Source organism: Gopherus evgoodei, chromosome 2, assembly GCF_007399415.2.
Source record: "Gopherus evgoodei ecotype Sinaloan lineage chromosome 2, rGopEvg1_v1.p, whole genome shotgun sequence".
Taxonomy (NCBI): Eukaryota; Metazoa; Chordata; order Testudines; family Testudinidae; genus Gopherus; species Gopherus evgoodei.
The window spans coordinates 206,231,167-206,250,238 of record NC_044323.1 but is presented as its reverse complement, the minus strand read 5'-3'; the positions used below and the strand labels follow the sequence as shown (position 1 = coordinate 206,250,238).

The 19,072-nt window shown below is 40.2% G+C and overlaps 1 protein-coding gene across 8 annotated transcripts in view; it reads left to right on the top strand.

Annotated features, from left to right (window-relative positions):
• The window catches only part of ANKRD12 (ankyrin repeat domain 12), a 129,025-nt gene that overhangs the window by 37,519 nt on the left and 72,434 nt on the right, over nucleotides 1–19,072 (top strand). For 5 of the 8 annotated variants that reach the window (XR_003999099.1, XR_003999100.1, XM_030552767.1 and 2 more), the window contains exons 2-4: nucleotides 1,058–1,195; nucleotides 8,305–8,473; nucleotides 14,439–14,507. Coding sequence is in view for 6 of the 8 variants with exons in the window: in XM_030552767.1 (XP_030408627.1) it covers nucleotides 1,109–1,195; nucleotides 8,305–8,473; nucleotides 14,439–14,507 (325 nt within the window). In the remaining 2 variants the exon portion in view is untranslated. The remainder of the gene's footprint in view (nucleotides 1–1,057; nucleotides 1,196–8,304; nucleotides 8,474–14,438; nucleotides 14,508–19,072) is intronic. The other 3 variants (XM_030552768.1, XM_030552770.1, XM_030552769.1) reach the window with 3 other exon arrangements.

Genomic DNA, 19,072 nt, shown 5'->3' with positions numbered 1-19,072 from the left:
CACAGATCTGGCATAACCTTTTAGGTGCAATCTGGTTGAGTGGGCAAAATTTGATTCTGCTATTTGAGGGCGCTGGATTGTATTCCTAGCTTTGCCAGAAGTGACCTTGTGCCAGGCTTCTGATCTACCAATTTTCAGGCCAACCTGACTTCCTTGATAGATTTTAGAGAGGATACAAAATATGATTTTAATCAGTAATTTAGCTGCAACCTTAACTTAATTGGAAAAATAGAGAAAAAAACCAAAAACCCTCCAGAAATGTTCTCAAATAGTACCATAATGACCCTTGTATGGCAGCTGTGGGGATTGAACACCTTGAGTTCATACCACAAACCACTTGAACTTCACTTAATGCATTTTGCTGATGGGTTACATAACCATTTGCTAGATAGCAGTAGGACCGTGGAGGTCAAGGTTCCTGGATTAAATTCTAGTGTCTATAAAGAAAGTGTGGTATGTTGGTTTCAGAGATGGCTATAGATAAAATAGCCAAGTACATAGATTTGACGCATTCATTCTGAAAGGGAGTGTGTTTAGGTGGATGAGACTTCAGATCTGCCATACTAGAGAACTGAATTCTGTTGTAGCATTGCTAGAAGTGATTTTGTGCAATCTTTCAGTCTCTTTAACTGTAAAATGGGTGCAGTGATGATTCCTTTACCTCAGAGATATGAGGCCTTGGTGAATAAGTCTGTGAATTGCATGGAAATATTAACAGCAGTCAGTGAAAGAGGCACGCTAGAGAGTGGAGCTGGTTCAGCAGCTAAACTCAGTTCCATTTTAACACCATCTAGTAACAGCTTTGTGTCTATGTTAGACTTCCTGTTCTTCATCCCAAGGACAGAGCTGTACTTGTCAGACAGTCTAGTGTGATGTAGCCAAAAGCTTGAGTTCAGCTGTGAGCTGAGCCTGCCCTCTCTGAAGAGAGTCTGAATCTGCTGTGGTTCAGCTCTATTCCTACTTTTAATCCAGCTCAGTTCTACTCTAGTGTCTTCTACAGTGACAACATTTTGTGATGCGAATGTGTGTATATAAAATACATTTTCTCTTTTTGCAGACACACGATGAACACACTCATACAAGATACAGCTAGCTGAACAGCTATAAAATGCCCAAATTTGGGTCTACAAAAGCAGTTCAGATTGAAAATTCTGACAGTGATAGCACCATGGTGGAGAAACCAACTGGAAGAAAGGTAAAAAGGAAATGTAAATAAATAAATTACACTGAAAGATGATTAATTTTGTAGGACTATATAACATGTATGAACCATAGGAAACCATATCATAGGTCAAGGTATGCCATTACAACCCTAGGAAATATATGTGAATCTGTGTTTCGGTATCCTGGTCTTAAAAAATCTAGCTAAAATAGATTACAGGTTTTTGATTGTTAATATGCTCATTGCTATATGTGCAGCAGACATTAGGAATTTTTAAAAAGATTTTAATCTTTCAGTTTAACATTAAAAGGAACTGGATATGCTGAATTTATTTGTATTGTGCCATTGTGCTATTCATGTCTTATGTCATCTGCTGTCTTTACGTATTGATATTGCTATTTTAGATTACTGCATTTAATTCTATATTTTTGTCTAGGATATGTATGTACCGGTATGTATATTTTAGTAGCTTTTCTGAATTCCTCCAGAAAAAGCAAAGATCAGTATTGTAAACACAAATACATTCCTTGCGTAGGACAGGCAGTAGTTGAACGTTTGTTGACATTTCACTTGCAGCCTTAATACAGAAAAAAGATGTGTAATTACCTTAGAAATGCTGCAGTTCCTGGAGTGTGAGTCCACTTTAAAAATTGTGTGATTTAGTTTTTGAGTGAAGCAAAAAAAAGTAAGATAAAGTTGACCCTAAGCTGTATATGGTTTGTTGTTATATGATTATGCAAACTGAAATTTTACTCAGTAATATTGCTGTCTCACCCATTTTCAAAACTTCTAAGACCCAGTTATGACTAACTGTGTGTGTAAGTGTGCTACAGGGAGCCCTTTGGCATTCATAGCATTCCTGAACTTTTCCCTCTGGAACTGCATGTCTTCTGCAGCTTTTTGTAAGTCAGCTATTAATTTTTCCTGTCGCTCCTTTACTTGCCCCGTGGGATCCCCCAGCACCTTTCCACACAGGATCAGAGTCCTCACAGTACTCAGGGATGACCACAGAGGCAATGTCTGCATGGGCCCTCTCTGTCCCAATCATTTTATCTGTTATCTTCTTATTAACTACTACTGTTGTTGCACCAATTATATTAGACCAGTAAAAACCAGCAGGATCTTATTAAAGGGGACAAGGCAAAGATGCCACATTTATTATAATAACAATTTATGACTAATATCTTAATTCTTATACACACACATTATACCTAATACCTGTGTACACACACACACACACACACACACACACACACACACACACACACACACACACACACACACACACACACACACACAGGTGTTCTGCAGCTGCTGCATAGTTACCAGTCCTGAAGATAGCTTAAGTTCATGGCTTGATTTTGCAGCTTGGGTTCGTAGCTTGTGGCAGCTAACTGGCCAGGAAAGCCGGGCACAAGGACAAGCTGGATCTCTGTTGGGCAGGCACCGATGTTCTTCCATGTTGGCAGCAGAATGTTACCCAGAGTCTCTCATCTCACCCTTCTTTTTTATAGGCTTTTAGTTTGGATTCAAAGTCTATAGGTCTTGCTGTGTCACGCTGCCTCTGGGTTTAGACTGATCGCTCATCAATTGCAGGCGTGACTTTCAGCCTTGGACCTGGTGTTGATCTTTCTTCTGTTGTTCTGTTGTCTTTTTCTTTTTAGGGTGGATGCTTCTTACTTTGTTTAGGGCTGTTATCTAGGTCTTCAGCCGTTGGTATTTGAACTGTATGTCATCAGGACAGGCTGGAGCTGGAGGTTGATTCCATCATTCATACATACCTCATTCACACATCTAAACTAAACTAATAAGATTACAGCAGGGTTTGCAAAAATGAAGGTTGGAGGAAGCTTTTACAAAATGGAGTGAGTGTTTTAAAATGGGGTTTGAATTACAATATGGAACAGAAGTTACCATATAGGCAAGTGTAGTGAATGGTGAACAGACGTTACATTAATAAAGTGAACAATTGAAAACAATTTCATTTATCAGTTCTACACTGGGTGCATGGATTGACCACCTGCCAGGCCCGGGGTCATCACCACCATGCCTATGCAGGCAGTATCCAGCATACTCCAGTCCCTGCACACCCTCTCCTTTTTTCCCCATCTCTCTGGGTTCCATACCTTTCTGTTTGCTACCCACAGTTTCTTTAGAGGGCAGTGCCTTTTTATATGGCTGACCTTGCAGAACCCAAAACAAATCCTTGTCCTTGCCTTGTTGGTAGGCCATGCTTTGGCCTTCTCTTGTCTAGCCATTTCCCCTGGGCTAACCTTCACCTCATAAATGGGCATCTCCTTCTTATGTGCCCCTGTTGACCACAGTCAAAACACACACCCCTTCCTTGCCTGTTCTCCCCACAGGTTGGACTCTTTTGGACTTTCTTGTTTTCTTGCCTCCAAAGTATAGCCTGAAACCAAAATTACCTTAAATTATTAGAAAATTGGCAATCAGTTTAAATGGGAGAAAAAAATCAAATGTTTCAAAATAAGTAATAGACTTACTCTTAACATATGATTTTATAGCAATTTCATATTATTAGATAGGTATGGTGCCATCCTGGCTTAGTTTTAGATATATTATTGAAAAGAAAAGGAAAACGTTATATTCATATATATTCTTTTAACATTTGCAATAAAGGAGCTTTGCTTTTTTTTGTTTTTTTTAAAGCCATATCTAGGACTATACTCATATATATCTAGATAGGCTAAGTTACTCGGTAGATAAATAAGATGTTCACCCCTTAAGAGATCATGCATCTTTCAGTTTCTCTGTCTCTCTTGTTGACATTGAACCTCCCAACCTCTGCTGTCAGCATGCCCATTCCTGTGTTAATGACATTGAGTGGTCAAGAGGCCTATCGATTTAAACTTTTTGGCTACTTTAATGGGTTTAGGTGTGAATAGTACTTATGATTTAGTGATATCTGAATGTTAGATCTTATCTACATGGTATTTTCCCATTTTATTCAATAATCTGTCCCTTTTCTTTTTTTCTGTTTGCACTAACTTGCAAAAAGGCCTTGTCTTACCTCATGTTAATCTGTGGTAACTACTACTAAGGAAAATCCTAGTGACAAGGTAGTTTGTAGTTTTCATATGTGTTACCAGGGTGAGAGAAAAGACTTTTGGGAAACCTAGACTAGCTAACAAGGTAAGAACACACCCGTTTTCCTATTGAAGGTGCACCCAAAAAGTGCCCATCCAAGGATCTGGGCCCCAGGAGCGTACAGGCAGCCAGTGCCAATAATGGAGCACAGGCAGCAGCGGATTACTGCATGGGCCGATGGGGCCCCGGACAATTTGGAGGCCCCTCAGGAGTGGTGGGAACTCAGGCCATACCCCCTGCTCCTCCTCTTCCCTCTGAGGCCCGGCCTCCAGCCCAGCCAGAAGTCTGTGGAAGAGTGGTGAGCAATGCATATTCCACTGCCCCTAGGCAGAGCTGGCTGAGCTGCTCGCCTGAGCCAGTACAGGTGCTGGGGTCTGGGGGGGGAAGAGGAGGAGCAGGGGGCAGGGCCCCAGTATATCTTAATCTGCCTCCTGAGCACAGGCCAAAAATGCACACAAATATATACAGCATAAACAGATTAATGAATTTTGCTGCAGTTTGATTTCTAGATCTAGTACTGTAGTAATCCGATCTCAAGATGAGAGAAGCATGGATGACAGTTGTACAGTCTGCATGTGAAATAAGTGGTCTTACCCTTTTGGTGTGTGAGGATGGGGAGAAAAGTGGCATGACCATTACTGCTACCTGCTCATCTAGTAGCAGGAAGTCTAACTAGCCCCGTAGATTGCAAACCCATTCTGTTAGTGTAATCAGAAAGGCCCGATTCTTATGTTGTGGAGGATATCTGCTCAGTCACAGTCCTTCACTCATGGAGAGCCAGTCGTTGCCATCAATGCTACTCTTTCTCTCATAGTTTTCCCAAACAGCAGTAGAGGGAAATTCTAATTGTTGTCAGTTTCACTGCAGCCTAGGGGGTTCTGAATAGCAGCTGTGAAACTGACTAGCCTTGTGAATTTTATTACTGCTACTATTCCTTGAGAGTGCTAGGAACAGAAACACAAGAGTGGAGAGAAAATACCAATTCTAGAGCTAGTCAAGACTCTGAAATCGTGGAACTCAATGATAATGCTGTCTCAACAGCATATAATCATTGTCACATCTGTATTCCTGGTAGGCTGAGGAACTCAGTTGACTTCCATAATAAATTGAGGTCAGTAGAACTGGCTTTGATTTTACAGTTTAGTGTAAGTGTAGCATACAAGAATGGAAAGTTATGTCATTTTGCATACATTTGTAATAGTGCAAACTTAGCTAAAGTTATAGAAACAGTATTATTGTGAGAATTAGTAAGATGTAATCATATAAAGATAGCTTCTTAATACATTCTCACAGGGGAGCAGAGTTATGCTTTATTATATCTTTCACCTTTCTTTATTTTTTCAGGACATAGGCTTTTTTATCTCTAATGCACTAGGCACATTTATAGAGCTGTAAAAATAATAAACTAATTTAAAAATTGTATTAACATGGATTTTTTTTGTTTGGAATATATATTGCTGCATACATTTTACACAGTGCCATCCTGGGGACCGCAGAAGTGAAAGCAGCAGCCCAGTGGGCTGCCTCTCCCAGGAGCCAGCAGCCACGACAGCAGCTCCTCTGGCATGGCTGTATTGGCGGGCACCAGGCTCACCAGCAGATGTTCCTGGTCATGCTAGTGCAGTAGACAGGGCTGGGGGTGGTACAACCATGCTGAAGGAGCTGCCAGCTTGGGGCTCTCAGTTCTGGGAGTTTTTTCTGCTACAGTTCCCAGTAGAGCTCTTTAGCTCTGTGGATACTGATTTATATCCACAGATATAAATCTTGTATCCGCACAGGGCTCTAATAATTTTAGTGTTCACTGATTACATGGTATTTTTTGTGGTTCCTTGGATTGTGGCACTTTGAGCTCTTTAGATGGTATTGTCAGCATTTCAACTTCAGTGTCGTTTTCCATTTGTTGGCATTGTGGAATGTGACAAAAAGTCCTTTTTCAAGTGCTGTGCAGCTTGTAAAATCAAAATTCCAGTCTCTAACTTACGTATGTGTGAAATATCTGCCCTGCAGGTGCACTGTTTATGCCATCTTCATGCCCACTTCTAACTTCTTCTCAATTTTTTTACCTCTGCCTATGAGTACTTCAGCAATGTTACCCAGAGAGTTTGTGCCAACTGTTTCTCATTCAGATACCTAACTTTCAGATGTTGAGACAACAGGGTCATATACTGTCCACACTTGATGAGGAGATGTAGAGCTAAGTATCATGGATATATTGCTATCATTATATCCTTAATGCCTTCTTATCTCTCTCAAATATGTTTTAACTAAATGTTAAACCTATAGGAGGGATGGCTGGATTGAGTTGTATGGGACACAGACAAGAGCTCTTGGTGAGAGAACAATTGCCTACCTCAACCCTCTGTGTTAGATCTAAATGGTAGGAATGGACTCCTCTTAACACAATCCATGTCTACCCTTGCTAGATTTGTAAGAGGATTATCAGCACTTCACAATCAGCAATGTTGAAAGCTGCTGATATAGCTAACAGTTACAGCAGGGACATTTAAGATCTGTCCCAGACCTTACGAGAGCTTATGATTGGTCTTAGATTTCTTTTGTGGTGGCTTAGAAAAACTACCTATATCCTTTTTGAGTTGACGTTTCTAATCTCAGTGGACTCAAATAGGAAAGGTAGATTTTTTCAGTGGGGTATCATAACTTTTTTTTCAAGAAGTCTCCCTAATTAGACTCATGATCAGGTGTATTCCTTGTAATTTAAATCTAGTCCTGTGCAGATTATTTCTTTTGAATCTCTGAGGTTTTTAACTTTGATGGCTAGAAAGAATTATCTTCATTTTGGCTGTAGTTTCAACCAGATTGATCAGATGGTCTATCTGAACTCCACTTTCATTCTGAATAAACGGAAGGTGATCTTGAGAATTGTACCTGCTTTTCTTTCAAATGTTTTCTTCCAGTTTCATCTATGCTGGAGATAAATCTTCTCTTCTCCAAGAGTGCCAGAAGAATGCTTTGTTATTCATTGGATGTCTACTGTACTTTGATGTTTTATTGTGACAGAATTAGTCAGTCATCTGGTAGTTTGACCTAATCATCCTTTGAGACTGTCTCAGGATAGGAGGGATGGGGACTAAAATATCTAAATTTCTGTGGCCTACTCAGATGCTATATTTCCAAAGACTATAATGCAAAGAGGACTCCATGTCTCCTCAGCGCTTAAGTACATTGTGCCATGAACAGCAAAAAAAAAAAAAAGAAAAGAAAAGGGGGGCTTTGGCAGAGAAAATCTGTCAAGTAGGCTTTGTTGACTTTGTCCTTTTTTCCGGAAACTGTCCTTTACACGCTTTTGGCTATTGGCTATTTATTACAGCAAAGATGTTAAATTGCATTGCCCCTACTACCCTGCTATCTTTTTTTTATTATTTTTCTCTTCCTTATATAAAAGTATGCCTAAAATGATCCCAAAAGTTTCAAATTTCTGTATCCAAAGAGCGCAGAAAGTATAATTTTACTTGTAAATGTTGCTTTTGCATATAATACCAATCTAAGAAACATTTTCTAGATTTGCCAAAACCTTTCTCAATGTTACTTGAGTTCAATAAAATCTTTCCAAATAAATAGATTTCATTATTTTTCCTCTCTTGCTTTCCCCTCGTCCCCTCTCTGAGGTGGGAAGGTAGTTTTGAATATATTTTGTATGTCATTACTGTATTCAGTTCTGGGTTACATTTTTTCAATATCATATAGATTATATTTTCTTAATATGATTCTTATGGTATGGGAAGGCAAGAAGTGAGTTGGGATCAAAGGGTGCCATTATTGTAGCATTCCTTCGGAACTGTTCCTGTACTGATCAGTCAAGGAGCCCATCATTCCTGGATTCGGAGGTAAAATTCTACTTTTTATTCCCCCCCCACCCTTTTTTACTTTTTCTAAATGTGCTTCTAGCAAGAACATACATTTTTCTATTTTTCAGTAATGATACTTTGCTTTAACGGTTAAGTATGTATGTCATTATTTTTAATAAGTATGCACTGTTTTAGTAAGTACACTATTCTCTATACAAAAATTCCTAGTATACTTTTTGTTTCTATCAGAGCAAGGACAAGATTGCATCGTACAACAAAACTCCAAAAGTGGATAGGAACGATGTGGGGAAGGAAATGAAAGAAAAGTCTTCCATGAAACGTAAACTTCCTTTTACTGTTAGTCCATCCAGAAATGAAGATCGAAATTCAGACACAGGTAGAACACTTTATTTCCTTAGCTAATCATTTGTTGCTGAAACACATCCTGATTATAATTATTGTATGTTATGATAGTGAGTTAAATGCAAAGGATACTAACTAGTATAGATGTGCTTGCTTGTTTCTGATTCAGATCTCAGTCCCATCTGATAGGCTTTCATCCCATCAGGCATTTGCCAAGAACTTGTATGCTGGCACAATTCTTCTCAGCTACTTTTTCCAACAATTCCACAAACTCATCCTTCTGCTTCTATTTTAGTCATAAATCTGCCTCCTTCATTGTCATCTCTAAATGGTCATTTGCTCAAAGAAACATATTGATGAATATGAAAAGACAGAAGTTTAAGTGCCGCAATTGAAATACAGCTCCTCTGCCTCCTGTAGGCTCACATTCTGTCCTCCTATGTGGAAAGGACAGAAGGCTAAGCTCGTGGAACAAATTGGTCTCAAATCAACCCTGGAAAGAAACTTTTCCTATGGTATAAGCTTTTATGATCTATATAGGATGCAACTGTGTGACACAGTCAAGCACATCCAACTAGAATCAATTTCTTTTGAGATTCCATGGTCTTTCTTAACATAGCTGTTTTAGAATCAAGAGGGGGAATATTAGGAGCCCCTGCCTCCACCTGCACCAACCTACAGTATTTTAACTTCATTGAACATAACACTAGTCCAATGAGAATTCTGGTTGTAGCAAGAAAACATCACACTCGCAGTCTCTATGTATAGCATTTCCTCATTAGGTTTATTATTACATTTTCTTCTTAAGTGCCCGTAATCCATATATTCTTCTAACCATAATAAGTTTAATTATCTCTGTAAACATCCTCCGTTAACTCCTCCATCAACAAGTTTAGAACTCAAGATAAGAATATATCCACCACTAGTCATTTATTGTCTATCCAGGGCTCATTCATGCAGTTGATTTGCCCCCTGAACATGTAGGCCCACTATGAAGCATAAGGTTTTTTTTCCCTGCTAGAGAGACTATCACATGTTATGTTATCCCAATTCGAATGGCTAGTAGAGCTATTTATGTTACATTCAAGATGAGGTATTAGCATTAGACATCAACTTTTAGTAGTACTTTGGAATTGTTGCATATTATGCTAATTAATAATGCTCTCTCTCATTTCTGAAAAAGTTGTGTTCCTAGCATTAGATTTTAAATGCGCTATTAGTATCGGCTATCTCAGGTAGTGCTTTTAATGCTAGACTCTAGTAATAGTTTAATGTTAATTTTTAGAAGCATTTATTAATATTTAGCATTTTTATATAGTGTTTTGCATGTTCAGAACTACTTACAGATATGAACTAAGTAATCATCACAATGTCTTGTGACATATTACTATTAACTGTTCAACCTGTATATTGTAGTAGCACATATTATAGCAGTCATCACAACCAAGTTGGGCTCCATTATGCTAGGTACCATACAGACTTACAATAAATGACAATCCCAGCCTGAAAGAGTTTACAGTCTAAAAGACAAGACATAACAGATGGAGGAGACAAACAAGTGGGTAGGAGAATGTAATATAATAATAGGTTGTTCACAATTAGCCATTCTGTAGCAGTGATCACCACTCACCACCTGGCTAGCTGCTGTCAGTTGGGTGGCAGATCTCTGTATGCATTATGGCACTAGTAGGTAGACTACTGCTGCTGTTCACATTTTATAGGTGAGCAAGTTGAAACACAGAGGTAAAATGACATGTCTAAAATCACCCAGAGTCACTGATATTGCTCGGACTTGAAACCACATCTCCTAACTTCAAACTCCCATGACTAACCCATTAGACTAACTGTGCTGCTTCTGCCATTATCTGTGTTTGCTCACTGTATTTAGGAGAGATTGCCAACAGTTGTGGCTGGCTGTACTTAAAGGGGGTTGGAGGGGGGAGAAAAATAGCAAGAGAGAATAAGTTTGGAGAGAAGTGGGATTCATTCTACTCTCGACCTACCTGCATCTACACCAGCAGTTAGGTTGGCATAGCTATGATGCTCAGGGATGTAGATTTTTCACATACGTGAGTGCAGTAGCTATGTCAAACTTAGTTTTAAGTGTAGACCAGACCTAAAAAAGGGTTCTGCAACTGGATGAGCTGCTTTTTAAAATAAATACCCCATAAAATGTCACTTTAAAGGCTAAACTATATTCTGCATCATAAAATTTAAAATTCTGCAACCAAAAATGAAAAATTCTGCACACAATATTTTAAAATTCTGCAAAATTCTGTGTATTTTATTTGTCAAAATAACATCACACCAGTGTCAATTATTTTTGGTCATTTATTTCAAAATACCTGTCAGCAAGTATGTCTGTAACAATGCAGACAACAAAAATGTTACAGGGAATGTTTTTTGACAAATAAATTCCTTACTAGGCATATTCATACAGAACTCTGAGTAATTCCTTTAAACTACAATACAGAACCGTATTTCCCACATCCCTCAGAAGCAGCGCAAAGGCTTAGGAGAATCGGGGTAACACAGGAGCTGAGGGAGAGGGAAGTAATTGCTGGGAAGGAGCCTGGGTGTGAACTTGGAGGGTTGTTGGGTATGGGTGGGAAAAGTATGGAACAGGTTTTTTGGGTGGGCAGGGATTGTTAGGGATCTTCCCCCATGGAGACCCTGGCTGACCCCTAGCTTCTTCCATTCAGGCAGGCACATCTACCCCTGTCTCCATGTGTCCTTGCACCCCCAGTCCATGTGTGTCTCTCCATCCCCATTCAGACATCCACTCCCCCATCCCCATCTGGCCCTGCATCTCTGTTCCCATTCAGTCCCTGCCCCAGTCTGTCCTTCCCCAGTAGCCCTTGTGAGCCTCTGACTCCCTCCCAGCAGCCCCGTGCTGTCTGTCTCCCCATAAACCCCTGTCTCCTGACCTGGCCCAACTGGTGCTGTAAAGAAGGCAGGCTCTTTCTCTTCCCTAGCTGGCCAGGAGCTGCTGCTCTATCACCACAGTGCCATCTGGTGGGCAAAAGGTGTAACTGCAGCAACTTTCCAGCCAAAGTTATTTTCTGCTGCAGCTGCTCTATTCTGGCACCATAACCCCTCTGGTGGGCAAAAGTTGGAACTATAGCAACTTGCCAACAGAAGCTTTTTTCTGTGTAAAAAAAAATAAAAATATGCATGGCTCATTAATTATGCATGCACACAGTGGTGCAGAATCCCCCCATGAGTAACTGTGTTGTGGTCTTAAAGAGAGGGCTGAAGAAGTGGATAAGGCAGTTACTTGGCTTCTTACATACCTTTACCACAACAAGTTTACTATCAGAGGTCTTCAGATTTGACTGTAGTATTGACAGTTGTTTTATATTTTAGAAATTTATTAGTTACTATTATCATACTTTATCATACTTTTAGGGGGAATTCTATTTGGAGTTATAGGTTTGGAGTTATGGATTGGATGAGAACATTTTTCTTACCTGTTATTAGGCATTCTGTAATTCATCTCCCAATCCAGAGCCAGTCATTTTATTGACAGGAAGTCATTTACCTAGAATATTTCAATTTTTCCTCTTTTCTGGTAGTCTGAGGATGAACAGTAAAACAAAACTGTTTTTGGTATGAACGCTTCTGTTTGATTCTTCTGCCTGATTAACAGGCAGAAAAATAATTTGGTTGTCTTAGGTAGCAGAAACTCTATTGAAGGTAGGAAAATCTTCCTTTTCTCACCTACCTTGAGTAATGAGGTATAGGATTTTGTTTAGAAGTTCTTTACATGGTTGACTGCGGTTCTTTGTTCTTGTCTTTTTGTGAATAATTAGTCTTTGGGCAAAACTTTAAATATGTTTGGTTCTCTTAACCTCTCATCACAAGCCTTGTTTTCCAAACCTTTTATTATTTGTTTGTAACAATAACTTCCTTGTTTTCCCCTTCTTATTTCTTCTCCAATTTCCCTCTTTTGAAAAATGTGATACCCAAAATAATAATACTTCAGTTGAGGCTTAACCAGTATCAATTGTAGCTTGTTTTCTGGGCGCAGATCCGATTAATAAAACCTAAGGCCCTGCTCCTGCAAACATTTATGTACATGCTTCAATTTACACCCTTGAGAAGTCTCTTTGAAGTCAATGGGACTACTTGCATGCTTTAAATACTTTATACAAATGCTTAATTTTGAGGATTGAGGCATTTAGCTTCCTTAAAAATGCTATTAACTCTTAATTTGTTTTTTGGTGTTTTTTGTTTTTGTTTTATAAATGTCAAATAAGTGTCTATCTCATGCTTTTTAGTTTAACATCCACTAGAACCCACACACATTTCTCTGTTGTATACTTCCTAATCAGTATTTCCTTCGTCCCTATTTCCCACCATTCTATATTTATTCAGTTGTCTTCTCCTCCCTACATTAAATCATATGTTTTTCTTTAAAATCATTGTATTCAGAGAATTTACCAGGATTATACTGGTTTAAACCTAACCTCCAGATTAGTTGGAGTCAATCAATTTTGTATTGTCCTTTTAATTTGGTCATCTTTCTTGACTTTGTCATCTGACATTATTAATAGTAAAGATACTTATCACTTCTACATGGTTTATAAACATTAATTTCTTCTCAGTACTAACCCACACTTTGCCTTCACACAAACCTATTAACTACTCTTGTTTCTGGTTGGTTGGTTTGTTTTTTAACCAGATGTGTACTCGTATTTCTCATTTTACCAAATGGAAATTTTTGCATGGGACCATGTGATATGTCTTACTAAAGCTCTAATATGTTAATTATACTGCATTTCCTTTATCCACTAATGTTGTTACCTACCAAAGAAGCATTTGGGTTAGTTTGGCATGATTTGTTTTTTAAAAGCCCATGTTGCATATTATTTTCCTAAAGTGCTTAAAAGTTGATGTTTTGTTCTAGGAATTCACCTTTTTTCTAACCTTAAAAATAGGTACAATACTGTTTTGCCTTGGGACATAATCTGTTTTCCATAGATTCTCCAAAATAATTGCCAGTGTTTCTGACGTTTCTACTTCTAGTTCCTTTGACGCTTCAGTGTGAATTTCATCAAGCCCTGATCATTTGAACCCCTAGAGTAAGAAGTGCAGAAAAGCATCTAAGAACATTGTCCTTATATAACTTAACCATTTTTCATTGTTTTTAAAGATGTTAAGAAGGCTACAGCAAAAGAGGAAAATGTTAAAGGGATGCTGTCCAACCAAATTTGGCCCAAAATGTTGAGATTGTTTTTTAAATCTTTTACAAAACAGTCTCTTGTAGAAGAAAGATGTTTAAAAAAAAATGGAAATGCCTTACGTATAGTTTCTAACCCTATCATTGTAGTATTGTACTAGTACTACAGAGTACTAGTGAAATTGACCACTATAAATAGAAGGAAAATTGACTTTTCTAGTTGTTTACTTTTTACATTTCTCCGTCTGGTCACTACAACAAAATAGTGAAAGAGAAGTTAGATTTTTAACTTTTAACAGTCTAGGATACTCTGAGTGAAATCCGGTAGGTTAGGAATTTTTTTTAAAATTCATATTTAAATGTACACTATCACTTTTAATAAGAAAATTATTTCAGTTCAAATAATACTTTTATAAAACCAAACAAATTAATTACACAAATTGTGTAGACAATAGTGTTCTGAAACCCAGAAATGCAAGAATATTTTAACTTGAGGATTCCATAACATACTTTACTAAGCCTTTCCTGCCTATTGTAGTATATTGTACAGTGGGCTCTGTGAAGAGATCTTGTAGCAGTGAGTGATCTTCCATATTGTATATGTTGCTATAATTGGTTGCATGATTCAAGGGTCCTGATCATTAATCAGGAATTTTCTGTGGATTTATGTGATTATCAATTAAAAACTGTGGAAAAACTAGTCCTGTAGTCTTTTGACTAAATATCTAGAGATCTTTTTAAATGGTATGTCAGAGTTTCTCTTTTGTATGCCATACTTCCCTCCACCCCTTGTCTCCTGTGTCTTCTCATTCTGTAGATTCAGATCCAGGACATACACATGAAAACTGGGGGGAGAGATTAATACCTTCTTACAGGACATATTCAGGTAAATGTATTATCAGGTGCACCTGCTGTAGTCCAGTGACTTTTTGTTAACATTATTGTTAATTTTAGTGTTGATTGACTATTTAGAGTTTATTTTAAAACAGCTTGTGAATTCTAACAGAGAGATGGGTAAAGAAATGTTTCCTGAATGACTGGAAATAACCTAAATGAACATAATTTAATTTATATGCTACCTTTCATCACCAAGTACTTAGAAGTGCAACTGTTTAACATCATTCTTCAATGCTAAGCAGTTAGAACAGGAATGTATTACCATCATTTGCTGAATATACTATTCAAAATATAAAGTGATGATAAACATAGGTAAAATAGAAGGTGACAGAAAATGTACAGTATACTGCACTGCAAACATGCAAGACAGATCTTTAAAGTGTGTCTAACTATATCAATATTGGTTTTGGCACATTATTTTGCCATGATGAACATTGTTAAAACAACATTGAGCTGTAATTCTGAAATAAAAGTTGAATATATAAAACTTTTTTGTAGAAAAGAACCATGGGCAATAAATAGTATGAATTTATAAACACAAATCATGCCAGACAAACTAAAGCACTTTTTTTATAGAATTACTAAATTAGCGGATGAAGAGTACACAGTAAATATTCCATGGAGCAGATCACACTTCTCCATAGTTGAAACCAGAATAAAAAACTATAAATTCACATGTGCACAGTTGTATAATTTTTCATGCTTAAAACAGTTCTGGTTAAAATTGTTCTTGAAATTTAAAACAAAAGTATGTACCTATTGTTTGCTTCTCTTTTCCTCAGAGAGCATTAAATCTGGAGAAACTGTAGGAACATCAAGCTTTGCAGGGAGGCAACAGCAGCAGAAGGGGGAGCTTAGAGTGGTGAGCAAAAAGGAGTCTGGGTCAGGCAGAGGAGAGGTTTGTTACAGCAGATCTATGACAGAAAAGAAGAGAAGTGGGAAGGGAGAGGGATAGGAGCAGAGAGGAGACTTCTTTGGGCTAGGGGAGCAAGTGGACACAAACAGAAAAGGGATTGCAGGGAGCAGAGAAGGGGCTATTGCAGAGGACTAGAGGAGTATGGAATATGGTGGAGTCCTTAATGGAGCTTTGACTTCTAGATACTTAAGTCACTTGAAAATTTTGCACTTAGTGTATCAACATATGCCAACAACTCCTTTGCCCTTTGCTTGACTTTTTATTTGCTTTACATGAAGAGTTTGCCCTTTTAGTGCACTTGCAATTTACCTCCTCTATATGTTACTACAGTCTGTACTAATATTGTCTCTTCCAGCATTAAGATTATTGCTTCCACAGACTGCAGAATTCTTAAAAGCTTTCATGAAAAAAGAGGATGAGGGGAAGATGGAAGAATTACATTGTACTAGTACAAAGGCTTCTTGAAATTTAAGATGTTCGCAGCCATAGTCTGCAAATTTCTTATATCCATTAGAAAAAAATCCTTGTTTTTAAAATAATGCATTTTATGTTCAGGGTAGGTTGATTTAAATCATTATTAAAGCTAGTGATTTAAATAATTGTTTAAATCAGCAAGTAGGAAACGTAGATTTAAATAATAACTTTTAATCTTGTTTCGCATTTGTACTTTTTAGTTACTTTCCTGAGGAATGTTGATTCTCATTAGCAGGTAACCATTAAAACACATTGATATGCAACTAAGTATAGCCTTTATGCTAAATTTAGTACTACTTTTTCTTCTTCAAGTGATTGCTCATATCCATTCCAATAGGGGTGTGTGTGTGCGCGCTGCATGCACAATCATTGGAAGTTTTTTACCCTCGTAGTACCCATCGGGTCGGCTGTAGAGCCCCCTGGAGTGGCATCTTTATGGCAGTGTATATAGGTTCCTGCTGATCCACCTCCTGCTCAGTTCCTTCTTACCGCCAGTGACAGTCATTGGAACAACTGATCTCTTGCTTTAGCAAGTGCTTCCTAATGGTTTTCCCTTTATATAGTTGTTATCCTTCACTATCATAGTTAGTTAGTCAGTTAGTTCATTAGTATGTTTAAGTTGGGGGGTTCCCCCCTGATATTTTCCCCCATCGCCAGGGCATGCTGCCGCCCCAGGATTCAAGCTGTGCAATAGGTATGGTAAGCTTATGCCGAGAAAGGATCTGCCCACCGCTTGTCTTGCAAATGATCCTCTCCCAGGCACTTTAGACAAGTGCACCATCTGTAGAGGCTTCAAGCCCAGAACTAAGAGGGAGAGAGACTCTTGATGGAGTCTGCTTTCCGGCCCCAACCAGATCAGGAGCGGGCACTGGCAGCCTTGGTGCACAGCACACCGGCCTCAGTGCAGGACACCTCGTCATGGAGGAAGGACTCACCATTCCCCTGTGCGGAACGCCAGCTCATTGGTGCAGCACCTATCATAATCCTCGGTGCCACATAAAAAGAAGGCGGAATGGGGGCCCTCCCTTGCCAAGAAGAGCGGGAAGGACTCTAGTATGGTGCTTCTCACGGTGGGACACCAGGAGGCTGGTCCATCGGCCCTGGCACAGTTGCCTCTGGCCTTGAGGGGAGGACCATCGAGTCCAATGTTGGCGGACTCTCCAATCTGGGAAGTGTTGGAGGAGGACCTGGACCTCCTCTCCACACCAGACACTTTTGAGGCTGTGGAGGATTTAATTGCCATGACGACACAGTCCTCGGTCTCCTATTCCTGTGCACTGGCTTAGGTGCAAGCGGCGCACGCTCTGGCTGCTGCACCATTTCGACACTGTCTGCGTCACCGATGGCAGCACCAATGGAGGCATCTCCAATCTGGCACTAGGGCAAGTATACCATTATGCAGAGCTGGTTCCCCATTGCCATGGGAGTGCTCCCTGGCACCATTGGGATCCACCCCTCCCTCCTGGGCTCGGACTATTCATCGAAGTCAGAGGCGGAGTCATACGGGTCCCGATGCAGCCGGTACCAGTCAAGATCCTGGCAACAGTCTCAGCACTGTAGGGTGGAGGAACACTGTGTTCCAATGCTGTCCTGGCCTCCCCAGTGGCAGGGAACAGTACAATGGCCCTTTTGGACACCTTGGGGCTACCACCAGGGCCAAGGGCATGGTTCGAGGGCAGCATTGGTGGTCTCTGTTGCCTGTGCCCCTTCTTCTGCAATGTCCGTTGCCCCAATCAGTCCAGGGCTCCCAAGGACCCACCATGGGGTTTAGACCCTGGGTCTCCCACATCAAGTGCAAGGTCAGAGACACCCAACAGGAATTTGCTGCAGTCCTGGAAGAGGACAGGGTGATGGCTAGAATCTTCCTCCAGCCTGCTCTGGACTCCACTGACTCAGCGGCATGAACCATGGCTACGGGCATCACAATAAGGCATAGCTCATGGCTTCAGGGCTCTGGACTCCCGGCAGAGGTCCAGAATACCATAAAGGACCTCCCATTTGACTGAGGGGCTGTTTGCTGACAAGACAGACTTGAGACTGCACAGTCTCAAGGACTCATGAGCAACCCTCAAGTCTCTGGGAATTCACCCACCAGCACCCCAGAGAAAACCTTTCAAGTCCCATCCCCCCTCATGATTCTATCCAGGTCCCCTCAGGCAGGACTATAATTGAAGGAGGGGAAGAAACAAGAGATGTCCTCCACAGTCTTCCTCCAGCCATAGTCAGGGCTCCTTCAAGCAGCCCCCTTAGCTCTAAATTGAACATTTTGAAGGTGGGGATGGAGCACCAGCCTAAATCCCGGATCCTTGCCCTTCCTTTGTGAATTGTCTGTCCCACTTCTTCTGTGCCTGGGCCCAGATTACTTCAGAACACTGGGTCCTGAGCATGGTAGGGGTAGGATATTCTATCCAATTCTGTGCCCTCCCACCCTTCCACCCACCTTTCCATCCCTCTTCAGGGACTACTCTCATGAGCAACTCCTGCTACAGGAGGTACAATTGCTCCTTGTCTAATAGAGGAGGTTCCTTAGGAGTTTAGGGGCAGGGGGTTATACTCCTGATATTTCCTCATCCCCAAGGGTGGGCTCAGGCCTATCCTGAGGTGTGATACCTCAGCTTTCTTATGAACGTGTTGAAGTTTCGTATGGTCTCTCTGGCCACCATCATTCCTTCTCTGGATTCGGGGGACTGGTTTGCCACCCTCGACTTGAAGGACGTGTACTTTCATTTATCAATTATTCCAGCACACAGGAGATTCCTGAGATTTGTTATCAGAGGCCTGAACTGACATTTCACCATACTACCATTTGGACTTTCAACAGCCCCGCATGTGTTCACAAAGTGCCTGGCAGTCGTGGTGGCCTTCCTCTGCAAATGCCGGGTACAGGTCTTCCTGTACCTGGACGACTGGCTCATCAAGGGCAGTTCCCGCGTGCAAGTGCTAGAGCATGTAGCCCTGGCACAAACTACTTCAGCAGGCTGGGGCTCATTCTGAATGTACCCAAGTCTACACCGGTCCCAACTCAGAAAATAGAGTTAATCGGGGCTCTCCTGGATTCCACTCAGGCCAGAGCCTCCCCACTCAAGTCTCGATTCCAAAGCATCAGGGGCATCATCGACAGTCTCCACTGGTTCCCAACTACCACGGCCAGAAACTGCATGAAG